This window comes from Juglans microcarpa x Juglans regia, chromosome 1D (assembly GCF_004785595.1).
Source record: "Juglans microcarpa x Juglans regia isolate MS1-56 chromosome 1D, Jm3101_v1.0, whole genome shotgun sequence".
NCBI lineage: Eukaryota > Viridiplantae > Streptophyta > Magnoliopsida > Fagales > Juglandaceae > Juglans > Juglans microcarpa x Juglans regia.
The window spans coordinates 47271511-47297150 of NC_054594.1; the positions used below are offsets into that span (position 1 = coordinate 47271511).

The 25640-nt window shown below is 36.1% G+C and overlaps 3 protein-coding genes and 1 non-coding gene across 4 annotated transcripts; 1 reads left to right on the forward strand and 3 right to left on the reverse strand.

Moving 5' to 3' along the window:
- Positions 1 to 5153: 5153 nt before the first annotated feature.
- LOC121237241 (chalcone--flavonone isomerase) lies at positions 5154 to 8151 on the reverse strand. Its single transcript, XM_041133881.1, has 5 exons — positions 7912 to 8151; positions 7664 to 7822; positions 5904 to 6127; positions 5293 to 5687; positions 5154 to 5245 (listed from the first exon to the last, which is right to left on the reverse strand). The coding sequence occupies exons 1-4, from the start codon at positions 8015 to 8017 to the stop codon at positions 5373 to 5375; spliced, it is 804 nt and encodes a 267-aa protein (XP_040989815.1). The 5' UTR covers positions 8018 to 8151; the 3' UTR covers positions 5154 to 5245; positions 5293 to 5372.
- A 6999-nt stretch (positions 8152 to 15150) lies between these two features.
- LOC121250752 (probable membrane-associated kinase regulator 4) lies at positions 15151 to 16611 on the forward strand. The gene has a single exon (XM_041149961.1). The coding sequence runs from the start codon at positions 15254 to 15256 to the stop codon at positions 16334 to 16336; it is 1083 nt and encodes a 360-aa protein (XP_041005895.1). The 5' UTR covers positions 15151 to 15253; the 3' UTR covers positions 16337 to 16611.
- A 2820-nt stretch (positions 16612 to 19431) lies between these two features.
- Positions 19432 to 24104, reverse strand: LOC121266563 (ankyrin repeat-containing protein ITN1-like). Its single transcript, XM_041170434.1, has 4 exons — positions 23220 to 24104; positions 22418 to 22924; positions 21186 to 21595; positions 19432 to 20399 (listed from the first exon to the last, which is right to left on the reverse strand). The coding sequence occupies exons 1-4, from the start codon at positions 23239 to 23241 to the stop codon at positions 19569 to 19571; spliced, it is 1770 nt and encodes a 589-aa protein (XP_041026368.1). The 5' UTR covers positions 23242 to 24104; the 3' UTR covers positions 19432 to 19568.
- A 295-nt stretch (positions 24105 to 24399) lies between these two features.
- On the reverse strand, positions 24400 to 24519 carry LOC121243685. The gene has a single exon (XR_005936227.1). It is a non-coding gene; the product is annotated as a U5 spliceosomal RNA (small nuclear RNA).
- Positions 24520 to 25640: the final 1121 nt, after the last annotated feature.

Below are 25640 nucleotides of genomic sequence, written 5' to 3' on the forward strand. Positions count from 1 at the left end.
TGAAAGTCTAATGCAATCTAACAAATAAAAGGGCTTTTGAAAGAATTTAAAATGAGATAAAAGGCTATTGAAACCAAATTTCAAGACATTGTACATTTGGGAATGAGAAATTGTTGGTAATTGAAAGGGAGAATGTTTTTATTTCAGGATTACATTAAGACTGTATTGGATGTTAAATTGAATTGAGTTAAATTGAATTAAGATAATAAATATTATTTTTTAATATTATTATTATTTTAAAATTTAAAAATGTTAAATTATTTATTATATTTTATATTAAAATTTAAAAAATTTATAATAATAAATTTAGATGAATTTAAGAATCAAATAAAGCCTAAAAATCGAAAGTTTAGATATTAGCATATTGATGAAAAGGTTGACATTAATATTTGGACCTAACCTTCACCCATCATCATTTTCCTTGAGTTAGGTTAACCCACCGACGGTTCACTTTTTCTGAAAACTGAGAAGTGTGCTGCCACTCTGCTTGACTTTCTTTTGGCACCCTCGTGCCGTTCAATCCATCGAAAGCTTTATGTTATAATTTTTTTTATATAAAAGAAGTAGATTTTATTAATAAAAAATAATTTTTTTTCATTTTTTTTAAATGAGGTTTATTTTTTGTAAAAATTTATATAAAATTATCTATTTAAAATTTATACAAATTATTTCTCTTTTTCTGTCTAACAATGGAAAATATTTTATTATGTGACAAGTCAAGACAAACTTCTCTGGCCCGTTTGACTGGCGACTTTTTTTTTAAGCATTTTTAAATGCTCAATTTTCTGTATTTTGTATTGAGTTTTGTAAAAATGATTACCAGGTGAATTGAAAAAATATAGATAAAAAAAAGAGTTGTCAATGTCTTTTGTATTCAATTTGTGGAAGTAATTAGGTAGAATTTAGAAGCTGTGTTGTTAAAATAAAGTTCTTCTTACATGTACTTAAAAGAAAATTTAGATTGTGTTTAAATATTGAATTGAGTTGAGTTGAGATGATAAAATTTTATTAGAATATTATTTTTTAATATTATTATTATTTTAAAATTTAAAAAAATATAATTATTTATTATATTTTGTATTAAATTTAAAAAAAATTATAATAATAAATTGAGATACGTTTAAAAATCATTCGAAGCCTTAAGTAAACGTACAGGTACAACACGTGAATACAATTGACAAATTAAATTGAAAAGTAAGAAATGGAAAGCAAACGAAAAGTAAAAATAACGGAAAATAAAAGAAATAGAAGAGTAAAAAGAGAAAAATGCTAAACATAACCACGGTTGGGGGAACTGTCGGGTAAACGTTGCCCATGTGGCATATAAGAAACACTGTCGTTTATATCACTATATATGCACCGAACTTTCTCTTCTTGCAGCCCACTCTGCGCTTAGACTCAACACCTCTTATTCATCTTCTTCTTCATTTTTGTCATCTTCCTCCCTTCGTCTTCCCACAGACCCACACAAAATTCTTTGTGTTGTTTCTTCAGCATCCTTCGAGCCTCTCTCCCAAAGTCCTTCATCTTTACATCTTCTTCTTCTTCTTCTAACTTGGATCCAGAGCTATGGAGCTAGAAAATCTCTGTTACTCACCCAAAAAATCTGCTCTTTTTTTTTTTTTTTAATTACAGAAGGAGATGGAAGTCAAATGCACGCATTGAGGTCACAGAAGCATAAACCCAATAATAGCCAGAATCCCTAGTCACCAAAATCCTCAAGAATATCCAACTAAAGAAGTTCTACGAAGTCAAAATCTGTTTGAAATGTCATGGACAAATTCGACCCCATCACAACAATATCCAGATGCCTAAATCAGTAATAAAAAAAAATAAAAAATAAAAACCCCTTAATTCCAAACACATTTAATTTAGCATGAGAATGGTTATTTATTAGAACTTACAGAGAAAATAAAGTTAATGCCAACGTCAAAAATAGAGAAAATAAAATCCAAAAGCTTTTTCATGGACACCCAAAAGTAGAAAAGCAGGTGATATGGAGATAAAATGGATGAATTTAGGATACGATATGGAGAGGAAGAGGGAGAAAAAAACAAAATGGAGAGGGAGAGGACGGAGATGGAAATGGAGGGAGGGAGGGAGGGAGGGAGAGGGCCAAATAGTTAGGAGGATGATGGACTTTTGAAAACATGAATCACCGAAACTCAAGATTGCTTTTGATTCACACGATGGCAAGCCACATGATGTTGAAGTGTCAGTCAATTGTACCATGGTTTCGCATGGGCGGTTGTACCTAGTAGGATTGGTAAAAAAAAAAATAACATACAAACAAAAACATGAAGTGTTTTGAAGAAAATGTCCTAACCCATCATCCCACCAAGCAAAGCCTCTTTAGATGAAGAAAATGGAGACAAACTTTTTGGTGAAATTCCAGATATCATAAAAAATATGATAAAAAAAAAATCAGCAAAATGAAATTTTAGATTTTTCTAATTTTCTAAATAATACTGAAACAGAATTATTAGATTTAAAACCTAAAATGAGACAAATAAATTATTCATAGACAGTAGTTTGCTGGAGATAAGTGCAGGGTTGGAGGCAATGAGTCTTGTTGATGCATGAAAAATCGTATAACAATCCAGAATGGGAGGAAGAGTCTTTCTCAGCCCATTGGGAGGATTTCGGCCTCAATTGGTGTTGTTTGGAGCCCCTGACAGTAGTCTGGTGCGGATACGGTGGTGTTGCATTCATCCATAGCGATGAATGGAAAACAAGTATAGAGAAAATAAAGAGAAATGAACACACAAATTTGTATCGTTTGGCATGTTATCTACATCCATGGGTGTTTGAAGAGGAAAAATCAACTATAATATATTTGTTTACAGTCTCTGATAACTTCTAATTTCTTACTATATAATAAGAACTATAGATCTATTTGTTGAAAAAGATGTTCTCTCTAGAGCTCTCCCTCCAAAAGTTAAAGAAGTCAAAGAAGAAACCTCATTTAAGTCATCTAGACATCCATTTTATCTTAAGAAAAAGCTCACAACCGGTCGGGTGAGTTCATCATTTTTACACCAGCCATTAAGGATTTGTCACGTAAGAGACTTAGCAAACTATACTTTACACCCACATTCACTAGATTACACTTTTGGATCTATTCTCTCTCCCTACCCCATTCCCGTTGCCTGCAAGCCCCTCTCTCTCTCTCTCTCTCTCTCTAAAATCCACTAAAAGCTCAACGTTTGCTTTCTCTTCGAGTTCAAGGCCCCGAATCCACTGTACCCTTGGAGGTGATTTCTCTCCCTTTGATTACCGCATGTTATTCTTTTGGTTTTCGAATAAATTTTTGGGATTAAAATTTTAGTTTTCTTCAGTATTTACTTTTCGTTTTTGGTAATACTGGAGTGTGCTACTCATCATGCAAAAATAGTTTCGTCGTTTCTCGTTCTTTCTTGGCAACCAAAATGTGGTTAATGTTCTTGTAACTTGTAATTCGTAGACCAAATCTTGTACATGGAACTTGATAGATATTAATTAAAATTGTAATGTCGGGTTGGCTATGGTTATTCTGAAAAGATTTGAACTTGTGTTTGCAAAGAAAATGAAACCGTGAAAGGGAAAACATGAAAGAGAAGAGGGATTGGAGAGAGAGAGAGCGAGAGGGAAAAGATATCGGAAATCAAATATAAAAATGTAATCTACTGTATGCGGGTATAAATTTGTGATTGCTGCAATACTTACGTGGTAGATCCTTATTGGCTGGTGTAAAAATGGTGAACTCACCCGACCGGCTGAGAGCTTCATTCTTTATCTTATTTTATTTCTGCATGCACACTATTAAGGGATGTCTACTTTGCATGTTTGACGTCTCCTTTTTCTATTTTCTCATGACACGCCATTTGTCTCCGACACCCCCCTTGACATACCTCCCTGCTTCCTACTTGTCTCCTAGTGGTGGCCTGGGCTGGTCTTGGACTCAGATATTTTACCCCTTGCAAGTCTGCTGTTTCTACCTTTCCTTGCTTTTCTATCATTACGTTTCTTTTTATTTTTTTACATTTATTTTCTTCACTTTTCTGTATCTTTAAATCTTGCCTTTCATTTCTTTCTTTTGTTAGCTATCACGTGTGGGGTTTTAATTATACCTTTTTGTACGTTTTCTTTGAGTACAAAAGTATTTCTCGTAAAAAAAAAATTCGGAGAAGTGTTCTTTAAGATTTATGTAAAGAAAAATGTATTTTTTAATAGAAATCTAGACAAAACACTTGAGTTGAAAGTGAAAAATATTTTTAAAAAATAAAGATTATTTTAGAATCAACATAATCCGATCTTCTAGCTATATATTCTTTGGGATTTTCCACACTTTTTTTTTTTCATTTTAATCTAAGCCATTGTTGAAAAAAAAAGAACGAAAAAAAAAAAAAAATCAACGACCGAGGTGATGTTAAGGTGAACTGGTTAAATTGTTCCCAAAGCCGAAAGTCGATGATGGGCACTTGAATTCATGTATAGTGTGTAGTCCAGGCCACACACCATATAAAGCTTAAAAAATGTGATATAAAGCTTATTTCACTAAGATTATGTATGGTATGTATTGGGATCTTGAATTCAGAATGCTCACCAGACTTCCAATTCACGTACAAAACACTCGGGTTATTGATACTGATAAAAAGTACAAATGCGCAAGATTAATACTAATGAATCATCATCTCCACTCTTTCACAGCTTTCGTTTCTACAGTAAATAAACCTTAACATCCTTCTCTCCAACTCCATTGTGTTATGAACCTGTTTGTGAATGTTGTTGTAATAAAGGAAGATGAAGGAATGTATGAAGATGGTTGTTGCAAGAAGAAGAACAGAGTGCACACTATCTGTTTGATGAAATGTAGAAGAGAAAAACCACAAGTGTATTGCTACGGGAATCTTCGAGGGTTCCAACCTCCGTACAGAGTTCTCAAGTTTCTACAAAATTTCAGATGGAATTTTACTATATACAAATAAGTTTGTATATTAATCTACATAAGAAAAATTATTATCTTCATATTTTAAATTTAAATTAGTACTATTTTTAATAAAATTTACTTTTTAACCAATCATATTGAAGGAGTGTGCATATTAGTATACAAAGTCGCTTAGGATTAGATTTTTTCTTCTCCACTTTGGACGTACATAAAAGGAATGCAGTCATAATAAACTCCTCTAATGATAATGCAACACGTGGAAAGTAAAATACAACATTTTAACCGAAGGAAATAAGCATAAAACGACTAGTGATTAATGGTAAAATGTCCCCAAACGACTGGTAGCTTCTGGCCTCCTTACTAATTTTCCAAGCGGTGCGTTTCGCATCAGGTTCCTAACACATTGATTCGTGTTCTTCAGTGACCTTTTCGGTCTCCAATTTTCTTATTTTTGGCCTTCAATCTCTGAGTTTTCAGCCTTCAATATCTTATTTTCGGTCTCCAGTTTCTGATTTTCAGCCTTCAGTTTCTGATTTTCGGTCTCCAGTTTCTGATTTTCAGCCTTCAATTTATGATTTTCGGCTTCTTTATCATTGCTCTCTTTCAACAACTCTGATACTCTTGTAGCCAAACTCTTCTTTGCGGCCGGAGAAACACCATGCTTGCCAATAATCGACTCCAGTACTGCCTCTGAAAGTAGCTTATTTTTTATCACTGCATTCCCAGATTCGGGAATGGACTCATCTTTGGAGAAGCTAATCTACACTCCACAAAAATGGGAAAAAAAATAAGAAGAATTTTAAATTTCAGAAATGCTTAAAATAGAATGATTAACATCTAGTTACCACCGCCGGCAATCGGCCAAAACCATCTGAGATTTCTAAGTGTCTTGTGAAATAAAGTTAACAAGAACTCCCCGCAGAAAGAACCAAAATGAAAGCTAAAAATTAAAACTTCCTGGTTGTGATTTACTGACCGTTAATGAGCCATTGGGGGATTGTGTGAAAAGTATAGAGGAGCCAGGTGGGAATTTCTCATCCTTGAAGACCTTAAGGAAGTCTTCAATGGCTTTGGCTTCTGCATCAGTGTAAATTCCGACAGATTTCCAATAGGCAACACAATTCTCCGAGACCTTCTCTGAGTACTGGTGACCTGTTAATGGCAAGATCATTGTCACCCGCATGAACTTCTCAAAGGGGCCTACATGTGAATGGTAAAAATGTCCTGATCAGTACAAAACTCTGGAAATTACAATAGTATTTCTCTCAGATTATCTCAAAGCCAGTAATTGACATCCCTGGAGTTACAGTACCATAATTTGAGCTTCACTTGATCAGACTAGAAAGATACGTTAGATATGTTTACAACCATTGAATCGTCAATGAATAAACCTTGAATTCGTGTTCCGACTTCCACATATCATGTAGACAGAATGAACCCACGTATTTAAAGGCCACTTCAAATGACCTAACATCCCAGCGAGGCCTGATCTCGATCCCCAGTTTTCTTTGAAAAAAACTCATACATGACAGAGGATTAATACAATGGAAACAACTTTCCGGGTTAACTCGCATGCATATACCGCCTGCTTAACATAAAATTCATTGGAACTCACACATGCCAGTCAGGACATCTATCATTTAGTAAACACACGATTTGTGTATTTCATGCATGCGTGAACCACGGTACTGATTAGTGAGACATACCTACGAGTAAGATTCACCCTACACATTAGTTTCGTGGATAACAAAACCCGCAATTGAATCGTGTCATTCACTTAGTGAGCCCATTGATGTTGTACTCTCGTAACAAGCACATTCGTCTGCTAAGTTGGGTAAAAATTGTGAAAAAATTTAAAAGGATCAAAATGTCAAACAAGCCCCGTTTGGATAAGTAGTTGGTCTTATTTCAACATCTAAACATTACTAAAAAATATATATATATATATATTTCAATTTTTCTTTCATATTTTTTTTATCTAATCATTACAATTTTTTTAAACTTTTATGTAAAACACAGATAAATAATTTAACTTCCTCAAGATCTAAAAATAAAAATTATATTTTAATAGTATTTTAACTTTATAATATTTTTATTTAATTTTTTTCTCTTCTTTTCCTAAATCCAATAAAAATCTCAACTCAAATTATTTTACTATTATTCACAAATTGTATTATTACTATTCATAAAATTTTCATTTTATCTAATTTACTAAGCTGATTTTGGTAAGCAGTCAGCTCTTTAACCTACTAAATAATGCCCGCGTAAGTTAAGCAGTCACCGATGTGTTGGATATTATGACGAAGCTAGTTTGTTAAGTGAGAGTTATCAATGGCGATGTGTATTTACCTGACAAGTAAATAGCTATGCCACTTACGGGCATTTTAGTAAATAGCTAGTTCGTAAATATGCCTACTTCAGTAAGCAGTCGGCAGTCAACGGTGAAATTAATGACAAACTGGCGCATATTTACTACTAATGCCCATATAAGAAGAGAGATTCTATTTCCAATTTCCATTTGAATACGGCATTTGGAAGCTGTTCATTAGATAGAAAAAATATATCGAATTTTTATTAAATAGAAAAAATATAAAATAAAGATATTATTATAATTTTAAGAAAATTTAAAAATAAAATAAACTAAGCTTTTGCATTTAGAAAATGTAAGTAACATTAACAACCCTGGACAAAATAGCGAAGATCCCGCGGGAATGAAAGCAGCGAGTGATCTGTTACCTGTAACGATGTCCCTGAAGAACTCGACGGATTCCGACAACTCATCCGCACTCTTTCCGCTCCACTTAATGGCGAGCGAAGGCACGGCGGTATCCTCTAAGTACACGCCAATGGCCGTGAACTTCACGAAGTTCCCTTGGATCTCCAATCCCCTCTCCCCTGCACACATTAGCGAGCACCGGGAATCAGAGAGAAAGAAAGACTAGCTTATAATGAAAACAAACTGCAGGTGCGCAGCGCGTACGAACCTGCGCCGCCCAGGAACAGGGTCTTGTCGGAGCCCGGAACCTTTGTCGTGGGCTGGAACGCCACGTTATCGACATGAACTACAGGCAGGGACGGTGCTGGAACCATTTTGACGAGGATATTAGCGGTAACTATGCGAGGAGGTGTCTGATAATTCTGGGTGCGGCACGCCCAGGCTTTATAGAGTGGTCACTTGTTTGGTTTGTAATTGTGACGTGGATCAACAGTGGCAATTAAGGGAAGGTAGAAGTTGAAGAGGTAGTTGGGTTCGCGTGCGTTGATTGGAAGGCCACGTGAACAGAGACCGTAAGACATGATACCCAATTTCTGGTTGATGTCAATGGTCATCCTCCATTAACCTTTCGGTCTTAGTCCTTCAAGCTTATAGAAAAAAAAATATATATATATATATATTGGATCCTACAAAATGATTTGTATATATAATAATATTAGGGCGGTGCGTAGTCTCTTTAAAAAGAAATAAAAAAATAAACTCACACAACAGCCTCTAGAAGGTACCCAATCCTGTAATTTATTTGATTATTGAATAATTTCCAACCTCTTTTGCCATAGACGGGAGGGAATTTAGGTGTTGTGTGTGTCGTTTAATTTACAAGTAGGATAACTACTTTTTCGTGAAGTTTTTATTAATTTTCGGCGATTTAAATGGCATTGTTGGATAGTAGTATATGAAGCTAATTACAAAGTAGAGTGTCCCCAAGAATATATTTTCCTCGAGTGATCGGGACTTCTTGGAGCATATATATATATATATATAGGCTTGACTTTTAGGATAGCTTAAACGACGGTCTTTGGTGCTTAATCTACGTGTCTCGAGAACCCAATGGGCTAAATAATTTTGTTGTCAGTTTGTTTGTGGTGGGTTTACTATTTTACTTAAGTAATGGCCTATCCTTAACATGGCCCATTTTTTGTCTAGATCTTGAAAAACCTCGGGTTTTCCTTAGCATGGCTTATTTTTGTCTTGATGAACCTTCAAGCCCAAGTGTACATTATGGGTTTTGTTAGAAAGTATTTTTTGGATGGACATACAATTATTTTTTATAATTCTTTACATAATTATGTTTTAAAATAAAAGTATTTTTATAATTTAATAATAAAAATATCATTATTTAAAAAAAAATAAATAATATTTACAGTCATGGAGTGCGCAAGCGTCACGCATTCCTTTTAAAAAAAGTAAATAAATATGAAACTCACATTAAAAAATTAATTTTTTTAATGGTGGATCCTACTCTTTTTCAAAAGGGGTACGCGACAATATTTTGAAACCTTACTAGTGATCGTTTTAGTCAAGACATTGAAACGAGATATTTCGGTACCGATACTGTTTTAGAATAGTCTATATATGAATAAATCATATATATAAATATATATAAAAATTATATTCCAAAATAAGTTTATATATGAATAAATTATATATAAATTATAAATAGTCTGGTCTAAATTAGGGGGTAAAAAATTGAGTTTGCAATTTGAAGAAATGAAAAAAAAAAAAAAAAAAGAAGAAAAAAGTAAAGGCCGACCGAAATATAGGTTGCTACAGGCCAAAATATCTGTTGGTATGGTTGTACGGGTTGAAACGGCTAAAATTCTAACCAGTACGAAACTATACTCTTCTTTGTACCGGCTACACCACAAAAATGAAATATTTCGATCATTGCGACTGGTATGGTATGGAATTCAAAATATTGGTACGCGATACTTACACAATCCATGACTGTATCTAACATTGATCTTTTAAAAAATATTCCAACTTTAAAATATAATCGTGCAAATAGTTTGTGTTTGTCGTTTTACATGTGAATAAACGTGCTAAATATCTTTTGTATCCTGTTAGGCATTTTCTTATGAGTAATGATATATATACAATACATTGCACAACAATATTCTAAAATGAGGATATTTTGTAAAATTATGTTACTTTCATAAGATGTTTTACAAAAATACCTCTCATTTAAAATATAGTTGTATAAAGTGTTGAAAAAAATGTTGTGTAAATAATTTTCCTTCTCTTATATATGAGATATTTTTTTTCCTTACTTTTGTCGTGCTTTTGCTGTTAAAAGAATTCAAACAATGAATTTTGAAGCCGGATGACCAAACTCTAGACATGCAGCTGAGTGCTAGAACTGAATTTTGGCCGAGTCTATAGAATTACTGAATGTCGATACCCTCATCAGTATTGTAAGGGTGTTTTCTCCACTTCACAAGGTCTACTGGGCCTCGGCCCAATACTCGGCCCAGAGGTCAACATGACCATACTCAGGGCAAGGTGTCAATCAGGAAATAGAGACAAATGATTGACAGGACCAATTGACCTGACATTGCTCGACTGCATTTTGAACCTGAGAATTTGTGTGGAACACAACGAGAAATACGGAAGACCCTTGATTCACTGGCACGAGAACATTAACGGCTCACAAGGGATGAAAGCAAGGTCTAGAAACCACACCGCATTAATGGCTCTACTACAGAGCTACACACCACATTGATGGTGACGTCGCAGAACCACACAGCATTAAAGGGCTCTGACAGAAGGATTAGTAAGAGGGGGATGAACTTCGTAGAGACAAGCACGATCTTGCACCTCCTCAAACTTATGATATAAATAGCAAGTTCCAGGTACAAGAAACTCTCTTTGATCTCTACACTCTTTCGTTCATTTACAAACTTTCAAGAATATTTACTAATTTTAACATCGGAGACTCTCCAACCCCAAGGCTGCCCCATCTTAGTTGCTTTATTTCTTATCTATTTGTAGGCCCGTTTCTAAATATCTGAATTGTCAGAACTTGATCTAAAAGTATGCGAAAAATGACGTTAACAAGTATAATATTTTTTCATGGAGCACCTGATAGCTTAGTGTTGAACTCTACCCTGCAACTATGTTTCTTGTACTGTTTTGTTGTTTTCCTTTTTTATTGTTTAGCATCTCGATCCAGGGATATGAGATGGAATATCCTCTCCAGTGTATGTACAGCTTGGGTTCTATACAGTACAAAGATAATTTAAATGGCTAAAAACCATTTTTTTAAAATTATGTTTCTTGTTAGAAAATGGTGTAGCAACCTCTATGAAAATTATGCTATTTTTATTTCTGTTTCGGGATAAAGCTATTGCTTAATCGGCTCTGATGGATAATTTGGTAAGATCTATGTTTAATAGGTGTTGGGAATAAAACCCAATATAATCCATCAAAGCCCACTCTAATACATCTCCTCTGTGTTTATGGAGTTCCATTTTTCTTTTTTTCATTCTTCTGTAAATTCTCAAACTTGTATTTTGACGAAGGAATGAATTAAAACAAATGAAGGAAACTTGTATGGCCTGTAAAACCTACATTTAAGGATGATTTCTGCTTGCAATATTAAGTGCAAGATTAATGGAAGTGGATCGGGTAATAGTTAATCAAAAAATACATATCTTATTATTATTATTCTGTAATGGAAAATACTAGTATGTCATCTGAGTTTATTCTCTCATTTTAACTTTTTATGTATTTAATTTTTTTTTTACTTAATAATTAAGAAAGTAACTTTTAGTATACTGATATATATTTTTTAAAATATTTAAATATGTTAAAAAATATGAGAAATAAAAAAAATAAAAATTTGTGCTAGGGGCCTAGTGGTCATTGCTGGCGGTAGCCTAGCATGACTATTTGCAATATCTTACTCCGTTCCCAAGGCTACCTACTTTTGAGGGAGGATGTGGCCACAATTGTCTCTTGTACAAGGTGGGGAAGTGACCATCTAGTGTTGAAGTGGGCATGTCGTGTTTTCTCACTTAGAAATGAAGGAAACAAGATGCAAAATGTGGGGTTTAAACTTTTAAGGTCTTTGTTAATGTTGATTTATCGAAAAGGTTTCCGGATATAGAAGTTGGGATTTGTTTTATCCTTGAAGAGCATCATGATTGTACAGGGCCTTCCATGCTTTCAGCACAAGGGTACATAAGCTAGTGGGCTGGGACCCCTTACCCATAATCCCTTCAAAAGGCAGTTTACAAATTGACTACTAAAAGACATTGCTTGGAACTGTTTATATGCTGTTGCTATTTTCTTCTTTCCTTGTTGCTGGTTGGATACCCGGCAATGGAGCCCTTATATTTGATCCAGAGAGGCTCTACTGGCTTGCTCTATCATCCAGCTTTCCTGGGTGGTGGGTCTTTCTGATGGATACATGTATGGCTGTCCTTTGTTTGTACTTTTCTCTGTAATTATCCCTGCAGAAATGCTCATCCAACATCCGATTGATCCATCTGTTGCAATGTAAAAGTTACTTTTGAAACAGGAAGATCTAGATTTTTTAGTGGGATTTCTAAGAATTTCAATCATTCTTTTTTAATTGAATGGTTCATTTTTCTTACCTCTGAACTCGATGTAACCGTTAAATATTATTGCCAACTGAACACCGCACTGGTCAACATGTTGCATGGATACAGCATAGGGCAAACAGCTTGCACATAAACCATAGACACCACGATGCCGTTGAGCACAACTGAAAAGAATGTACAAGACTTCTTCAGTGAAATGATTACATTTGCTGTGTTTTCTATAGGAACAATACAGCTATAACGAACTGTCTCGATCTTGAGAATGGAATGTTCCATATAGCATTGTTGGTGGTTGAAAATATAAATATATACCTATATAAGAAGAGGATACTAAAATGTGAGGAGTGTGTTAAAAGAAGCAAGGAAAAAAAAAAAAAGTCTCGAGCTACGCAGGCATTCCATCCAGAATTTCCCTTCTCTCCACCATGTATTGTCGGATCATTTGCTGGTCCTTTCTTAGGGAAACAAATCTCTCTCTCTCTCTCTCTCTGCTATGATTGTGTTTGTGTCAGCTTTGAGCAAGATCAGAAAAAATATAGCATTGAAACCAATGTTTTGAATACCGTACCGGACACCGTACCGGTCAAGGCACTGGAACGAAATATTTCGGTACCGGTACCGTTTCGGAGTAGCGTTTCGGGATAACATTTCGGGATAGTCGATCTATAAATAAATTATATATATAAATATATATATAAATTATATTCTAAAATAATAGTCTATATATAAATAAATTATATACAAATACATATATATATAAATTATAAATAGTCTAGTCTGAATTGAGGGTTAAAAAATAAGTTTGTAGTTTGAAAAAACGAAAAAAAAAAAAAAAAACACAGGCCGAAATATCGGCCGGTACCGGCCGAAATATAGGCCGGTACAGGCCGAAATTTAGGCCGGTATGACCGGTACCGGCCGGTACGGCCGGTATTTTGGCCGGTACGGAACAGGTATAGTACCTGTACCGGCCGGACGGCCGAAACGAAAAATTTCGGCCGTACCGGCCGGTACGGTACGAAATTTAAAACTGTGATTGAAACTATGAAAATCTAAGAAGATGAACAAAAGAAAAACTAATTGGGAAGATGCAGTATAGAGACCGAGAAAGTTGCTCGAGCAGATGCATTTATGAAGAACATAATTGTGAAGAAATTTTCTGATAGGTAAAAAAAAAAAAAAAAATAGAGTTACAAAAAGTAAAAACAACCCAGGAATCCAGTAAAGTGATAAAAGCTGGTGAAGTGTAAAGTGATTTCTTTTGTTACAAATTGTTTTTCAATTGAATGGAGGACTTTTTTCAAGCCATATTTAAAGAGTTATGGTGCACGGAGATAGAGATGAAACAAATACTATATGTTGATAGTGCAGAAAGCCATGCTTTAAGCTACAAGCTGCTGGAAATTTGAATGTGGCTGATAAGGGGGCTTGGGGACTTCTACATAAAAGCCAGAAAGATATATTAATTTTCAGTTACACCTTCTTGATCTATGATTGTTTATCTCACTAATTAAATTTGAATCAGGTATATTCTCTTAGACTTTGAATTCTTAAACCACACTCCAATATATAATTCTGTGGAGGCTTTTATCTCTTGCCTCACACAATGCACCCCATTACCCATCTCAAATATTTCCTGCGCTGCTTCCTTCTATCTCTACCTTTTCGATGAATTATGAACGTGGGATTGAAACAGAGAGATGCTCAAAAGTAAGCACAAAAAAATATTACCAAATAGCTACAATATAAAGTTACAAACAGAAAGGGAAGAGGAGGAAAAAAGATCCAAAACAGAGGGAAAATGAAATCTGCCCATTGGGTGCAGTCATCTAATCAAAATTCTTTTTGAGGAGCTTAATCTCAACCCATATAAGGAAAGCTAAATGGCACCAGTAATGGATTTGCTCTATTGAAAAGGGAAAGTCAAGTATAGTTGAAGAGCATGAAATGACCTTTAAAAAGCTACAATCTAAAAAAAAAATGAAAACAAAATATTTGGGAAATCCTTTAGGTACAAGGCATGTAGTCTGCAATCTCATTTGAATCCTTCAGGTTGATATCGCATATTGGAACATCATTTCAACTCAAAAGCTTAAGCCTGTAGTTTCAGATATATTTATGCCATATCTATCAAGCCTTCGTGAATGCTATCCTATGTAAGATTTAATCCACTTATGCCCAAATGATTATATACCTTGATAAAATCATCAAATCAGAAAAATAAGTTCATGAGAATAAATTATGGAGGAGCAAAATAGCACTAGATTCAATTTACTTCCATCTAAACAATAAATGTAGCTAAGCATGCCAATCCAAGTACCACAGTGCTAAGTGAATCCTTCAATGATCAGTTCCATTTTTCTGAATAGTTGATAAACGTATCATATCAATGGGGCCTGATTCTTTGCTCACGGGCGTGGTCTTCTGACCGTGAAGTTACCTCTTTTTGCAGTTGAGGGTGTTGAATATTTGCATATGGCCCCAACAAATAATCAAGTCCTGATGATGCCAACTATATATGTGCTTTCAAAGAGACCCGATTCATGAGAGAGAGAGAGAGAGAGAGAGAGTATAATACTGCAAAATTCACTGTCAAAAACCATACCCTACTAGTTCTGATTTCACTCCTTCAAATAAAACTTGAGCTAGAAAGAGACGGGACTCCTACCATTTATTAATTATAAGTCTAGATGAAGAAAAGTAATGAGTCACAAGAAAAGAAATGTTTAGAGATGGGTCAGTGCTTAAACTTTAGAAAAACCCCATAATGTGTTTGCATTTTATATTTGGAAGCATTGAAAGATTTATAAAAAAATCCTGACAATTTCCTACAGTTCATTTCTCTCCCCACTCATCCACGCTTTTAAAGGGTGGACTACCCCTCATCCCCCCCTCACATTGCTCAGCTCCCCCATAAGGTGATTCATAGAGAGAGAGAGAGAGATAGACAGAGAGAGAGGTCCCTCTTAAAAATACAGAGTTGTAATGGCCGTAAACCTCCAATCATGTGATCATGCAGATGATGACTACATCGACATGGAAGTCAGTTCATACTCCAACTTCCTTTGTCATTCTGTAGGCTCCCCTCCGCACACCAGAGAGTTCGAGTTCCAAATGTCTTCCAGCTCTCAAGAAAGAGAGCCTACAACTTCCCCAGCTGACGAGCTTTTCTATAAGGGAAAGCTTCTTCCTCTTCACCTCCCCCCACGTTTGCAAATGGTAGAAAAACTCCTGCAAAACTCCAGCCCTGCTTATGATACAAGAAAAGATATATTTGAAGAATTCTATAGCACCCCATTAACCACTACCGCCCCAACACCGACTTCTAGCACCCCATTTGAATCTTGCAACATCTCTCCCTCGGAATCTTGCCGGGTTAGTAGAGAGCTGAACCTAGATGAGTATATCTCCGAGTATTCAACTGAACTCAGTGGCTTTTATAGCGAAACCCAAAGAAAGTCTTGGACCAAAAAGCTCAAGCAGTCTTCACTTGGTTTAAAGTTGAAGGCTTCCAGAGCTTACCTCAAGTCTTTGTTCAGTAAATCTGGTTGCTCACATGAGTCCTGTACAGCGGCTACAAAGAATGCAGATGAAGGATCGGTTTCAAAAGCCAAGGAATGTATGAATACGTACATGAAAGAGTCTAAGAAAATCCCGTTTGGGCAAATTCAGAAGGACAAATGCTCAACGTCAACGAGTATCATGAAGAGCATTGACGAAGACAAGACTACCGAGAATGGCTTTGGCCACCATAGGAGATCATTCTCGGTGATTATCAAACGCCATTCAGCAAAGAAGTATTCACCCCCCTCATCCTCATCCAGCTCTTCTTCATCTTCAAACTCAAACGATTCAAAGGGATTCCATGAGTTGCAATTTCTCAAGAGACGCGGCAGCGCAAGTTCAGATATCGAGGTATCAATTCAAGGAGCAATTGCTCATTGCAAACAGTCTCAGCAGCTCTTCCACTCCAGAAAGACTGCAAGTGAAGTTGGGTTTTACTCATTGTCAACTTCCAGGATTGCAGTTCGTGAAGATCAAGAAGGGCCAGACCTTTGCAGAGGTTGAGAGAGAGAGAGAGAGAGAGAGAGAGAGAGAGAAAAGGCAAAGTAGGATGTTTAGTTTTTATGATCATGTGTTCTTTTCTGTTTTTCCTCTTCTCCCTTTCATAATTTTGGTAATACCCATGAATTGGTTCAAGGCTAGAACTGTGTATGGCGTTTTAGAATATTCAGAGCAGAGCATCATGTGGAAGTTTGTGAAAATACACGATAGAAGTTCTTTTTCTCAAACTTAGTTAAGACGAATAAAAGATGAACAGAGTCTCCTCATGTAGATTAAAACCCTGGATGGAATTTAACAATCTAAGTTGATTATATTTGTTGCTGCAATGATAATTCTTGATTTCACATGTGTCCTTTAGCATTAGTCATCATTTTAAAAGACATGAAATCATAACGGATAGGTCTATTCATAAGCCACTTTGGAGATTTCATAGAAACAAAATCTTCTATTGCGCACAAAGTGTTTCACTCGTTGATTTTTGAAATGGTTTCACCTAGGTAACATTTTTGCAATCTTTTAAGACATTATCATCACCGAGACTTTTCATATTCATCCTTGGGATATACAAAACAAATGAGCTTTGAGTATCATCATTTATTTCAATTAATTGAATTCTTTTACTCGTCATCTATACACCACATATTTAGCAAGAGAAAAAAAATGTGATGTATGGTATACAACGATGATGAATAAGATTTTTTAAAACAAATTATAACAAATCAAGCATCCTTGCGATACTTGCTCCTCCTAAATGATTTTAAGTAGAGTTTAGATAGTGAGGTAAGATGAGATAATTTTAAATAAAAATTAAAAATTAAATAAAATTTTGTTAAAATTTTTTTTAATATTATTATTATTTTAATATTTAAAAATTTTAAATTATTTATTATATTTTATATAAAAATTTATAAAAATTATAATGATAAAATGAAGTAATACGTATTAAAATAGTTTTGATATCCAAAGGAGCAGACAGGCGACAGTGCATCACTTTATGTTTCAGGTGTACTGCACTAATAGCAGGATTTTATATCCTTGTTTCTTCTGACATGGGAGCTATCTCAAGTGTAGGCTTTATTGATCACCTGGCTAATATCTTATTAGGAAGTGGATCAGATTTTAAATCATTTATTATATTTTATTTATTAATTTATTATTTAATATCATAAAATGACGAAATCACGAGAGAAGTTGAGAGGATAAATAAATTTTTTTTTTAATTTTTATGGGTAGAAAGAAATTAGTATCTTTTCAAATTCTTTAAGTACGGTAAAGCAAACAATCATTTTCCACAACTGACTCGTTTACTGTCATTATTAAGTGAAATATTGGAAAAGAACAACAGAACAAAAATCCTAGGTAAAAATCCATGGTGCTATAAAAGCAGTCCTGAGAGAATTCAAGATTTCTCAACATAATTGTCAAGGACTCTTCCTCATTTCACCGTTGCTTTCAAATGGTAGGCAGAAAGAAAAAGGTTTACGTTGCTTACTGGTAAATATCACCAACCATCTCTTCCATTAGCTGGCATCTTTCAAAGATGAGTATCATCATGATGTTCTAACCAATTATCAATTGACCCAAACAATCATGACTCTAATCCTAGATGCCCATCTGTCCAGTGTCCACCTCTCAAAAGCAACTAAGAGACCCCTCCCTGCCTTCATTAAATATGCTGTGGATGATTCATGATAACATAGAAAATATTCATTTGAAAAGTTTTATAAAACTGCTCAAATGTTGTCAGAGTGTTAGGATCATTTACCTAAATAGCAACGCCAACGAATCTAAGCAAAGGAAAGACAGTAAACAAAAATAATGTAAGAGGAAATCTTCAGGTGCAGACAAACAGCTTTTCAAGACATGGATGGCTCTTTTCCCTTTCTTTCCATTTACCTAGTGGGGTGTACTGAACCTTAAACTAAGTAAACATGTCAGCCAGAATTTTGACAGGGTTAAGATTTTAAGGCCTAAGGAAAGCAACATAAAGGCCAACTTGATGTTGTTGAGCACTATCTGCGAGAAGAAGGAAGGAAAAGGCAGGCCTCACATACCTACTGGCATACCTAATCACCTCCGCATGTCCTTTGTTACTTGATTTTTTAAAATAACCCCAAAAAAATTTAACCCAAAAGCTTATGGTATAACTATCCTAAGCATCTGCATCCCATAGTAATGATATAGCTACTAAAGTTTTATTACATGGGTTTTACTTTTAACCGATATATATATAAAAAAAAAAAAGGTTTTAATCGATATTTATTATATTGGTGATGTGTCACCAATCACATGGAGTTTACCATGCCGTTTATTTATTGCTTAGACGGAAATGTCAAGAAGATGAAAGAAAATGCAGGAAATTAGAGAGAAAAAAAAAAAGGTCTGAGAGTGAGAGAGAGAGAGAGAGAGAGAGAGAACTAAAATTGCAAGCATTAGTTATCTGAATCCCTCGCTACAGAGCTAGTTTTCCTATTTAATATAAGCAAAAATGGACTTAGCTAATTCCTAGCAGCCTGCTAAAATACGGCCGAAAGAAAATAACTGTTAGTAGTATTATAATCAGACATTGCATCTCATGAATGATTATCGCACTATTAAGGCAGGAGTAGTAGGCCTGATTTAGATTTGAAGATAAGTTGAGATAATTTGTAAATAGTAGAATAAAATATTATTATAATATTATTTTTTAATATTATTATTATTTTATAATTTTAAAAAAATAAATTATTTATTATATTTTATATAAAAATTTAAAAAAATTATAATAATGAGATGAGTTTTATACACTTTCATACCATAAAGTATTTTCTTATACTTTGAGGAATTCCTTAGGAAAGACCTAGATGGCCTGCAAAACAGAATCACAATCTTCACAAATCGCAACCCCAGCCCAAAAAACCAAACTACGAAACTACCCAAAACCCAAAGCCCAAAAACATTGATCTTCTCGTCTTTCAATGTGTCTACCTCTTACCTTCTGGCAGGCACTCTTGACAGTTGATATGGGGGTTCAGGGCCTCAGGCATTGGTTTACTATAGTTACCGAGTTGGAGTTTTGGACCAAAAAATAAAGTCCAAGACAGAGGTGCAAAGAAATATAACTTTGAGAAGTAATGATTCTTATAGAAGTTGAATGCTATTTTAAAATGCATTCCCAAGCAAGTTTGTACTCGAATAGTAATGCATTTTTCATACTACAATCCTACAAGCTTCCAAAGATTGCAAGTTGCCCACATCAGAGAGCATAAATCCTATCGACTTCTGAGTTTGAGAAGTCAGAGTGATGCCACGAGTTGGATAAACTCCTTCTCGAATGCTTCTCCCTCTTCCTCATTGAACGACTCCTCTTGGACCTCACCACGTAATAAGTCATGGTGCCGAGAACTCCCGCCATTATTACTCCCCCCACGGCTGTGACCAAAATCGCAGCCCATTTGTGCCTCTTGCCAACCACTATATAAGAGGATGCCATAAAAGCCACCGAAGTGCACACAGAAGCCAACCACATGAGCTTGTTAATTACCTCCACCACTCGTTTTTCTGCTTTTGTCTCTCCTCTAACCAATGTAATTTGAACAACTACAACAGCCAATGATGTAAAAAGGGCAATGGCATTAAAGATGAAGAAAATTTTGAAAGATGCACTCTTGACCACCACAGCCATCCCAGAATCAGCATCCCCACCAGGCACAGTAAAAATAGCTGCAAAGGCAACTGTAGCAAATAGCACAGCCACCACAGTCACTGAGTTGGTGGCATTGTTGATCCCTTCTCGGTGAAGTTTCCGGAGCTCTTTAGAAATATTATGAACATTTTTGTTAGTTTTCCTAGTTTGTTCAAGCTGGATATGAACATCTTTCTTAATTTGAGTCACAGTGTTCCTCAACTCATCCCTTGGTTGGTTCAGTTCATTAGCTCTGAGAGCACCACATTGAGAAAGGTAGTCCTTTATATCTGAGGATTCTTCAGAAAGGGGAAGCCCTTCTGCTATGTCAAGAGCCGTTTTGTGGTCTCTGGTCAGTGCATTAACATTGGTATCACGAAGAGATAACAACTCCTTCACTATCTGCAAGAAGAAAACAGAATGTCAATTCTAGGACCATCTTTTCCTGCGAAATCTGGGTATGCTTGAACTTTGTAAGAAGCATACAGAAGTAAGACGTAATTTTAGTCTAATGTATAGCCAATCAGTGTTATTATGAGGAAAACATTAAGAATGCATAATAATGAATCCAAATTTGGAGAAAGATAAGCATGAGATGGATATAGAAGCAACTAAAGATGCTAGTCTTCCCACGGTCAGTGCTAGTTGTCATCTTTCAGAATACAACCAATGTTTGAGATGAACAATGAAAGAAATGATGACATTGCAAGATGTGTACTTCATTTACACTGGCTGTCAAATAAGAAGCAGATATTCATCACTAAGACGAGTAAACTGCAAAGTCAGAAAAAGAAGAGCCTAGCTAGACGCATTCAGGGATCAAGTGACAGGCATTTGGATAATGAACACACTCAAAGGAAGCAGAGAGCAAGCATGCTACTGAAAAATTAGTACCGGAGAGAGAGAAACAGAGAGTAGCATGATTGGAAACAAAAAAGGTGAAAGACTCAGTAAGCCAATTTGATGTGTTCAATGAGGCAGATGAAGAAAGTTCTGCGTAAGGAAGCACAACCCTCCTCCCTCCGCCAAAAAAAAAAAAAAAAAGGAACCGTAAAACTTTATTTTTAGGCTGGTATGCTATATCAATATGAATAAAGCCATCATCTATAATTTAAAAGGTCCAACTATTACCCTTCTATAGGATACAGATTTAAACAGCGAAGTGCAGGAAACACCAAAATATAATACCTCTACTCGCTTTTTCCTCGTGCCTACATGTAATGCCGTATTACCAAATTTATCTGGAAGCATAACAATAGCAGCATCAGCCTCAAGTAGCAATTTCACCACGTCACAACTCTGGCCTTTTACGGCCATATGCAATGCAGTCTGCCCTTTTTTGTCAGTCCTTCGTGCCAGCTGTGGATCTTTGATCAGCAATGCTTTTACAATGTCAACATGGCCCTGTCGGGCAGCCAAATGCAATGCATTTTTCCCATTGGATCTAGACAGATCCAATAAGCTACAATCCTTTGACAGCAGTTGATCGACTACTTCCGTATGGCCTCTTGTAGCTGCAGATATAAGAGGCGTTGCATTTGATGGGCCGATTGTTTTGCTGAGCCCAGGGTCATGATCTAGAAGCACCTGAACAACAGCTGGAACAGAAGAACCACCATGAGTGTACTATCTTTGTATAGAAAGCAGAAACTTACCAACTGGTAGCGTATATCTTTCATGGGCAATCAGTATATCATTCAATCATTATTGCAGTGCTCATATATTTTATGAATCCAAGCAGATTAGATGGGAACTTTCATCTTGAAGTTTGAAAAAGTGATCAGGGACAAAAGCAATAGAATTAAAATTTGGAAACCAGTAGTTTAGGGGCCAGAAGGAACTGAAAAGGCCCCTTTAACTCAGCATTCCTTATTGATAAATGATAATCTCTTCTCAAATTGAATATAGATTGCAAATCCAGAACCAAAAGCCATAGATGACAACTTCAGTGACTGTTAACTTGTGTGGTGACGTGTCAACTAGGATATTTCTATCACATAAAGTTGGATTTATTTGAAATATGTGATTTATAGATTCTCAATTTTGCTATCATCTGTCCAGATACATGTATCTAAAGAATGGCGACTGCAAAGAAACACCATTTTTCGGGTAAAGAACTCTGTAGACATCTAACAGAGCTTTTCATTTCTTTTGTTTTTTTCTAAAAAATCTAACAGAGCTCAACTGTCAATACCCTGCATAATTTTGTTGTCCTATTTAGCATTCTGTGTAATGATATGTTGAAAGGAACAATAGAAATTACCTAAGCATCTACTGTTCTACATCTTTAGCAATCCAAAACCTACATGAACTTAATTTTCATCCTCTTACAATCTCTATCATATTCAAACTAAAATGGCCATACTCAAATTCTTAAAGCACAAAACGAAGACAATAATATAACGCTACTGATCCATTACCGTGGTGCCCTTGACTTGCAGCTACATGCAACGGATCAAACCCAGATCTGTTTTTCTTTGTGACAGTATCTTGACTCGAATATTTCAACAATTCCTTCACAATATCAAGGTAGCCCTTCTCGGACGCTGTATACAGAGCCGTCTCTCCCAACTCGTTGACCTCATTCACAATTGCAGCCCGCACCTCTGCAACCTCAGCATCAAAATCTGCGCCGCTCAGAGTTCCCATCATCTGCGAATTGATATCATCGAGTATCTGCTTCATGGCCGCCAGATCACCACGCTGCGCCGCCAAGTGCAGCTCAGTGTCGTTGTGCCGCCCCGTCACCTGCTTCACGTACTTTTTCTTCCCCGCCTGATCAATCCGCTTTCCGGAATTGGACAGGACTAACGCCGGAGCCGCAGCCGCAGCCGTGGAAGAAGGAGATGGCGATGGTGACGGCTCGCCGAGAGGGTTTTGACTTGGTGATAAGGTCATCAGTCTCTTCTCCAAGTCCCTCTCGCCTCCTATTCAATTAAATCAAAGTTAATCACTCATAGATGACAAACCAAAAATACCTTACTAATTTCTCTAGCTCCGTTTGTTTTGTATTCGAGAAAATAAAGAACTTAGTTTCCACAAATATTAAGTTTTATTGTGTTGAATTTACTTAATTTATGAACTAACTAGTCATTGTGGAATTCGTTCTGAGATCACAAGTGGTAACCATTGATAGGAAGATTCAAATCGAGCAAGTCTCATATGCAAAAGTAAAAATAATCGGTCCAGCGTGATAGCTGAAGAAAAGGGGAGAGAGAGTACCTTCTTCGATCAGGGATGCCATTGTTGACCTGGGAGAGAAAGTGGAAAATCTAGGCGTTCATGCAGAGAGATGTCGAGAGGAAAAATATCAATGAGTTATTGTATTGAGAGGAGATGACCAAAAAACGGGACAAAAAAGAAGAAAAGGAAAGTGCAGAGAAGGAGAGAATGCGCTGTGGGAAGAGAACCAAAAAAAATAAACACTTTTGTTTTTCCAGCATTCAACGTCGACCGGAAAACTGGTCCCACGTCCATCACACAACCATCCAATCCCCGCGGCTACCGAGAATCTACTTACTACTTTAATAATTCCTCAGTTTTACCAAGCGTGCTCTCTGACTTTTTGGGAAAAACAGGGTTTTTCCTGACATCGTTTTATTGGAAACTTTATGGATAATTTAGCGAGACATACAGCACGCTTCCATGTGCAGTTGACTCCATGTCTCCAACATGAGAAATGAACAGTATATGAAAGAGCATGGGAATGGTGTTTTTCCTGGTTCAAGTCTTCACAAAGATAGCTTCGGCGATATATTACTTCGCCGACATACCTAATGCTAGCAAAGAGGACCTAAATTGGAGAATCCTACCCACATCCGACTGGTGAACCTCCAAGATTGTGATATTTTTCTCTATAAAAAGCATTAATATTAGTGGAGCAGTTTTCCAATGTCAAAAACCTCCGGTGCTGGTATCGGCAACTACCCACAAACAGCATCAAAGTTTGCCGGAGACGTCCGACAAGAAAAAAACAAAAAAAATAAAAGGCCGATGCTTAAATTAATACTTTGTTAATAATAGGGAGTTACATATGTCAGATCCTTTTTATCTGGGTGATACTCGCCTATTATAGGCACTTTCTGCAATTTTTTTTCTCCTTTTGCGGAGGCTTCATCCCATGTTTTTTCCAACTACTTCTTCCCCACTTCCTTTGTTTATGGAATATGGGTGATCCTGCCCGTTGTATTAGTTGGGTCATGGAGAAAAACTACACATGTATCTTTGAATTCTGAGTAATGACACCTAAGCTTTTTGCATTTTTTTTTTTATATAATTATTTTTTAATATTTTAAGGTTATTATTAAGTAAATATATAATTTCAGTTGCCAGAAAATTAAAAAGAAAATAATGCTTAAGCGGGCATGAGTTAGACAATGAACTTCAACTTAGAATTGGTAGGAGCATCCATGGAGGAACGCCCCTTCAAAAATTGGCGTATGCCGCTAAAAGCAGCGGCGAGCACACGGTATTCTTTAGTAAAAGGCGAAAGAATAGTTCGCTCTGTGCTCACCGCACGGCTCCGTGATTACATGACGCTTCGTGTGCTTTGTTTTATAGCAACTCGACTCTCAGGAGCTTTTATTCTTCTTCCCTGTGGGACTCTTTTACTTTTTTTCCCTTTTCGACTGACTCCATTAACTTCTCCCATTTCCCGGCTGTTCTACTATTTCATGCTCTTCTCCTTCTTTGGCGTCAAACCATCCTATACTCTCTTTCACTGCACACAGCGGAGAATTTAGAAATGTGTGACTTATGTACGTGTGATGTGTGGGCACTCTTTGGCTCTCCTCGCTATTTTCTCCTCAGTTGAATAAATCCAATCCTAATCCTACTCTCATTCAGATAGGAGTTTCTTCTCCGTGACTTGTTTTTTTTTGTTTTTTTTCAAACGGGGTTTAATATTGCGGGTTTTCTCAGGCAGATTCTATATATTCTGGAGGTTCTTTGTAATCTTTTGAATTGACATAGTGATCAGTGAGTTTGTCTTTGCGCTAGCTTTAGGAGATGCAATTTATCAAATCTTCTCAATTAGACCTGCGTATTGCAATCTCGGCTCTCAACATGGGCTAATGCAAGTGGTCTGGGCTAGATTAAACTGGATCATGATTGTGAAGGGAGTAATTCCTTTGGGCCATATCAGGAGAAAGGCCCAAAGACAAAACCCAAATGGAAGGCCTGGGTGAGGCTAAATGGGCTAGGAAGGATTGGGTCGGATCCGTGGCTTGGACCCGGGCTGGGCCATGCACACGTCAGGAGTCCAACTAGGAGACATGAGAAATATTTAAGGAAGAAGGGATGTCGCATTCAATGCAACTCAGGAATATCTGGGACAATTCGAGACAATTTACACTATACATTAATGAAACAGAAGACACTTAAAAGTTCATCACATTCAATGCATGGAAATAAAACTTATAAAAGAAGGCACGCTGCATTAATGAGATGAGGGAAACTCAGAAGATAAAAGTATGTAGCATTCAATGCAGCATGAGCTCGGAACGCTCACGTCAAGCCTAAATGCCTTATAGCTCGGCGAGTAGGCAACATGAACACCCAATCTCCTATAGAGCAGCAATCCACTACCATGGAGACCAGGTCAGCAAGTATAAATAAACGCTTCTTGCAATCGACAAGGAGGTT